Source organism: Pimephales promelas, chromosome 18, assembly GCF_988280905.1.
Source record: "Pimephales promelas chromosome 18, fPimPro1.hap1.1, whole genome shotgun sequence".
In the NCBI taxonomy this organism is placed as follows: domain Eukaryota; kingdom Metazoa; phylum Chordata; class Actinopteri; order Cypriniformes; family Leuciscidae; genus Pimephales; species Pimephales promelas.
Window position 1 is genome coordinate 167,222 of NC_142786.1, and position 6,582 is coordinate 173,803.

Genomic DNA, 6,582 nt, shown 5'->3' on the forward strand with positions numbered 1-6,582 from the left:
AAAGTGTAGCGTGTATATAATGAAGTTGGCAACATTTTCAAAAGATAATGGGGTATTCACAAACACAATAAAAAAAGAATATATTTGTGAACAAAGGAGTGGTTTACTACAGAAGGACTGAGCATTAATTGGTTGTTACAATCAAAAAATAACTAAACAGTAGTTATTAAAATAACTGTCGTTTCTTCTAAAGGCGCACATAATACGCATGTCTCATCGATATAATTTAGAAATTAAGGATTTGACAAGATCGATTTTATGAAGGATTATTAAAATCGGACCTAAGCCGCTGACTGTGAGTGCGCATGCGTCAGCTGTGGTGACGTGTGTTCTGTTGTGGTGGTCATTACGGCTCGAGCTTAAGCGCGTGAGTGTGACCTCGTGGCGCAACGGTAGCGCGTCTGACTCCAGATCAGAAGGTTGCGTGTTCAAATCACGTCGGGGTCAATACATTATGCTACTCAAAATTATAAACAAACCCCCCCCCCAGATGAAGAAATACCGATCTTTCTCTTCTCATAATATAAACCTAATAAACTTTAATATGGTGATCCAGTTAGGATATTATTCTCAATATTGAACATTTCAGATTGGAAGTTTGCATGAATCCTAGTTCCACAACTCCAGCACAATAATCAGAAGTGGACATAAGGACATCATTTGGTGTTTAATGACTCTAATACAGAGAGTCCAGCTGTTGTGAGAGCTTTGAGCTGTAGTTTGCTTTTTGAACATCACCCAGAATCGTTTTATCAGTAAAGGACGCTCCTTAAACCCATTTCAGCAACGTTTTTTAGTTATGAAAAATTATAAACACATTCTATGCTCAAATTATTGCCCCAAAAGATAAAATTCCCCATGTTGTCCCTCATGCAAACAGTCTTAAAATATCTCTCCAGCAGTTTGTTCACACGACTCGAGCTTCACATCAACTTCAGATGTCTGGATGTTTCTGCACAGGTTTATTGATAATGCACAGGTTTATTAAAGCACATGTTTCTGCACAGGTCGATTAAAGCCCTGCAGACGGAGAGATCAGGCACAGGGAGTGATTGATGGCGATGGACGTGGTGTTTCAGTCGTCGTGTTTGAGTTTGCGGATCTTGCCCTTGTGTCGGTCGATCTCTCTCTGCAGACGCTCGACCTCCTTCTTATGATGGTCGATCTCTTCTTCATGGTGTTTCTTCAGAGCCGCCATCTGCTCCTTCTCCTTCTGCCTGTCAAACACATCCGTATTACTCGCGTGACCAACAGAAAACACGAGGGAAACGATGAGGTTGAAACTCACTTGAAGTATCGCTCCTCGTCGGCCGCCTGTTTCTTCCCGAACGCTCCTCCAGCTTCCCGAATCGAGCCGCCCGATCCTCCTCCTTTACCAGCTCCCGAACCCAGATCACCCAGCTGAGGGGGAGCATGAGAGGGTTAATTGTTTATTATTTCAATTAATCAGGTGAAATTGGCCTCAAACAATATGCAATAGGAAGTCAATAATCTTCTACGCCAGCGAAGATTACGCCAGGAAGAAATAAGACGAGGAAGATGCAAGGCAAGATGAACATAGAGCTGCTGGTCTCGTTGGTGTCGGAACATAAAGAACTATATGACAAACGCGACTACAAACATCTTGATGAAAGACAACTGTTATGGAGTGGTATTGCAGAGCAATTGGGCGCCATCTAATGTCAGGGAATGAATTTGCATGTTCACTCTCATCGTCAGCGAAAATCGCTTAGAAAAACGCTGGCAAATAACGTGCGCCGATATTCGTCCTGGTGTGTACGGCCCTTAACGTTACGTTCACACGGATTTCAGTGCAAACAAAGCTAAGGAACCTGCCAAACAAGTGCTAACGTAAGCTAAAATCCATGCCAACACATTTGGGCAAACGTAGGCTACTTAGATTTACTAACGTAACACTAAGACATTAACTGGTTGATAACGCACAATCACCTGTCGAAAAAAAGTGCTGCCAGCTCTGGATCCAGCTTGAACCCAATTAAATCACGTAAATCTACACCTTTCAAGATTGTAACTTGCGCGAGGGGTGGCGTGTGCACGACCTGTGATTGGCAGTCCGATCTCACACCCCCCTGTGCTGATTGGACCCGATGAACCGGAGCGGGGGAATTATGCAAAACAAGTAACACACTCCCCAGGTGGAGTTAGACTGGGCAACTCCGGTCCTCGAGGCCCACTGTCCTGCAGAGTTTAGCGACAACCCTAATAAAACACACCTGAACAAGCTAATCAATGTTTTCAGGATTACTAAAAACTAATTTGTCAGGGTTGGAGCTAAACTTTGAGGACCGGCGTTGTCACCCCTGAGTTAGAAGCTCGTTTTTTTGTTTTTCTAAAACCACTTTATTCATGTTGTTCTGTCGAATTATAGTGTAAATTGCACTGAATATGATAAAAAAGCGTTGCCGACGGCAGCTTTAACCTGATTGCTTACATGCTAGGCTGCCCTAAGTGGTTGCTAGGGCGTGAATATGAAGTAAGTATGTCACTACTTGTTGGCTGCATAATAGGCAGAGTGAAAAGAGCCCAACATTTTGTGCCAATGTTAAGTCTATGGGCATTTTTTTCGGCCGATTTATCGCCCGCCAGACGAACATCGTACAACCGATCGCTACGGAAAGTCACAGCACACCTCTCCTCAATAATACACACAATTTGACGCCTCAATCAGAGGTCTGTGATGTCAGCGTGTATTTTTTAACAGATGATTACGATTTTGTTTTTAAAAGGAGTTTTTAGTATGTTTTGTATGTATATGAGTAATTTAGTATGGCACACGGTTGCTAGGGTGCTGTAACTGGTTGCTATGGTGTGGCTATGAAGATTTTAGGCCATTACTCGTTGGCTGCTTGATTAAATAAATCCTCCTAGGGAGAGAGAGAGGTCTGCCCTACAGCAAAAGGGCAGCCAAACTTTGTAAGGAATAATAAGAAGAAGAAAAAGAAAAATAAGTATGGACAATAACAATAGTGTTGCTTTGCAAGCACCACTAATTAAAAATTCTAGAAAAGAAAAACAAAAGCAGAACTCACATTCACTCATCCGACTACATTATATTCCATTATTCTTCAGTTCCATGTAGAATTTTAAATGTAATTTAATGTCTAGCTAGAGTTAGTGCTCGCGATGCGCATGCGCCAATAGTGGAACACACACATTACAGCATTAGTAGATAAAACATTATTATTGTATGGAAGCTTGTTTCCGCCACAGATTAAAAAAAAGAAGGTAAATGTGACTTAGTTAACACATCCTTCAGTTAAGTGCTGCAGCCCGAAAATATTTCACCTCAGAAAAGAAACCGGTCATTAACTCATGAGCACTGTGGTTTATTTCCGGGAACACATAATGTGAATAACGACAGATGCAGTACACGATAAAGTCATACTCGGCATTCTCCTCAGGAAGCCGGTGTCCAGTACCTGATCTGATCCTCTCCTCAGCGGTGAGGTGAAATAGCCTCTCACACTGGCCCTCAGCAGCAGACGAGCCATGACTGAACACACACCACACACACTACAGCAGAGTTTATGCCCTTCCTGATCCTGGAGCAGAAGCAGCAGTTCGGAACACGGAAACAACCGACCACAGAATAAACTAGACGCCATCAAATCACAGCGTCATCAGCGCCACCTTGCGGCCGGAGACCAACGCATTGCGCATGTGCGCAGACACAGCCCGCTGAAGCCGTGCTTTGCTTTGTTTGGAGCAAACAATAGGCTATATTCCAAAAAAATATTCTAAAGAATAATGTATTCTTCATATTTAGTTTTATGTTAAGGTTTTCTTACACAAATAAAAGTTTCGTTTTCAAGAATATTTTCTCTATAACTCTGATGGAATAAAAAGATGAATGATGAAGATGATGAATCCAGTTTTTGAATGTCACCAGTGTAAATCTGAATTAGGGTCACGTGAGAATTGACAACGTTCACTAAGCGCATATGAATGAGACAGTTCACCAATTAGAGTTTCTTTCAGAATATAATATACCTGTAACTCCCGAAGAGTTTGCCACAGTTATGGATGCTATTCCATCTGGCATACTCATGCTTTTTAAAAATAATACTGTCTCTTTGAGTTCATTATCTTTGCCTGAACCTGTCAATACTCCTATTGGTGAGATATGTTTCACTGAAAAAAAAGGAAGAAATTATAAAGTAAGAGTTCTATTCCTTGAGAACATTATTTCTGTCCCTCCTGCAATGTCAATATTGGTATGGACTTTTTGATCATTTAAATTTAAATTTGATCATTTAAAAAAAAAAATATGGTCCATGCAACATAGGTTTCTCCTCACAAACAAAATCAAAGAAATATCCTTTAAATTAACTCATAATATTTACCCAATTAAAAATTTCCTTAAGAAAAAATATAGATCTGATTTTGACACAAATTGCTCTTTCTGTCAGAATGACACTGAAACTGTTCTTCACTTATTTTGGTCATGCAATTTTACTCGGCAACTTTGGAAAGATGTTAGTGCGTTTATCTCAAGCAATATCTGGAAGAATTTCTCCATGAATCCCAAAACCGTTATTTATTTATTTTTGTTTAAGCTGATTCAAATGCCGGCTTTATTATAAATCTACTTATTTTCTTGTGTAGATTTTATATTCACAAGTGTAAGTTTTCAAATTGTAAACCAATTTTTCCGGTGTTCTTGCATGAGATAAAACATTACTTCACTACAATTTCTTCCTCTCTTAACCCAAAAGCACTCAAAACATGTAAAATTTGTAAGTCCTACAATTTTTTACTTTATGTTTAGATTTATTTTCATCTATGTATTGCCCTCTTTTTATATTTTATTTTATTTTTTATTTTCCTGTTTATCGTTGTCTAATTTCTTTTTTGTGCTATTATGTTGTTATGTTTTTTTACTCTGTAAACTGAATGTTTAAATAAAGCATTAAAAAAGAGAACTTAAAAAAAAAAAGACAGTTCACCAATTATGGAGGTTACCGATAGCCTATTATATTTGACTACCTTATGTCCACATTAGCCAACTTCCTGCGTGAAAAGATCGTTTCGTCAAAATGAGCACAAATGTGGGTCGCAAGTTATAAAGTGTGTCTCGTTTTAAATCAAATATTGTAACAATGAAAGTATGACTGAACTGATTTGCAAAGGATCATATGTGTCTTTTATGAATAACAGATTTTTTTTTTGTTCAGCTGTGATTTGAAAAATCAATGTGGAAATCAATCAAATACAAAGAATAATAGATTAAAACATTATTACTGTTCTATTCTATTCTTGCTCTGTCTCTGTTCAGAACATTCTGTGGCAGCATTACTCACAGTCTCGCACACAATATGAATTGAGTTGTCAAGGCGACGAGTTCCGGAAGCAGTTGACCTGTCATCATCATCATCAGCGGGAAAGCCCCGTGACGTCACTAAAAACAGAGTACAGCTCAAACTCTGATTCATTCATTCATTCATTAAAAAAACTCTAAAATAAACCCTCTGATTCATTCAACTCATCCATCAGAATAAGTTTTTAAAAGGCACTGACTGTTCAGAGAGAAAGAGAGACTGCCTGTGCCACAGATTAGCCTACTTTACATACGACTGCAGGGTTAAGGACTAGTTAAAATAGAGGTGCAAAGTGGATGTTTTTAGGTCCTCAAGCCGGTGCACTACAAAAGGTGTCAGTTGATGACAAACCCTCTGCCTGTTGATGACAGTGATGATGTGGTCAGCAGGGGGCAGCGTTTCCAAACACATCCAGCCCTGAGATGCACTAACCTCACCTCATGTTCAGAAACTCAAGAGCTCAGTTAACTAGACTATACCCTTAACTAGACTGTTCAGTTAACTAGATTCCTCTAGTCTCTCCTGTTGACTAGCCTCTCCTGTTGACTAGTCTCTCCTGTTGACTAGTCTCTCCTGTTAACTAGTCTCTCCTGTTGACTAGTCTCTCCTGTTAACTAGTCTCTCCTGTTGACTAGTCTCTCCTGTTAACTAGTCTCTCCAGTTGACTAGTCTCTCCTGTTAACTAGTCTCTTCTGTTGACTAGTCTCTGTTGTTGACTAGTCTCTCCTGTTAACTAGTCTCTACTGTATACTAGTCTCTCCTGTTGACTAGTCTCTCCTGTTAACTAGTCTCTACTGTATACTAGTCTCTTCTGTTGACTAGTCTCTTCTGTTGATTAGTCTCTCCTGTTAACTAGTCTCTCCTGTATACTAGTCTCTCCTGTTGACTAGTCTCTCCTGTTAACTAGTCTCTCCTGTTGACTAGTCTCTCCTGTTGACTAGTCTCTTCTGTTGATTAGTATCTCCTGTTAACTAGTCTCTCCTGTTGACTAGTCTCCCCTGTTAACTAGTCTCTTCTGTTGACTAGTCTCTCGTCTTAACTAGTCTCTCCTGTATACTAGTCTCTCGTCTTAACTAGTCTCTCCTGTATACTAGTCTCTCATCTTAACTAGTCTCTCCTGTATACTAGGGTCTTTTTTTCCAAAACACACTTTGGCCAAAATGATTGGCGGCCCTAATATGTTTTATGAGAGAATGTCTCTGAAGTATATTCCCATTAACATAAATAACTTTTGCACACCAGT

General features: G+C 39.6%; 1 protein-coding gene and 1 non-coding gene across 2 annotated transcripts; one reads left to right on the forward strand and one right to left on the reverse strand.

Annotated features, from left to right (window-relative positions):
* The first annotated feature begins 375 nt into the window (after window positions 1–375).
* trnaw-cca (transfer RNA tryptophan (anticodon CCA)) lies at window positions 376–447 on the forward strand. Its single transcript has one exon. It is a non-coding gene; the product is annotated as a tRNA-Trp (tRNA).
* A 494-nt stretch (window positions 448–941) lies between these two features.
* atp5if1a (ATP synthase inhibitory factor subunit 1a) lies at window positions 942–3,600 on the reverse strand. Its single transcript, XM_039664149.2, has 3 exons — window positions 3,441–3,600; window positions 1,289–1,401; window positions 942–1,217 (listed from the first exon to the last, which is right to left on the reverse strand). The coding sequence occupies exons 1-3, from the start codon at window positions 3,510–3,512 to the stop codon at window positions 1,076–1,078; spliced, it is 327 nt and encodes a 108-aa protein (XP_039520083.2). The 5' UTR covers window positions 3,513–3,600; the 3' UTR covers window positions 942–1,075.
* Window positions 3,601–6,582: the final 2,982 nt, after the last annotated feature.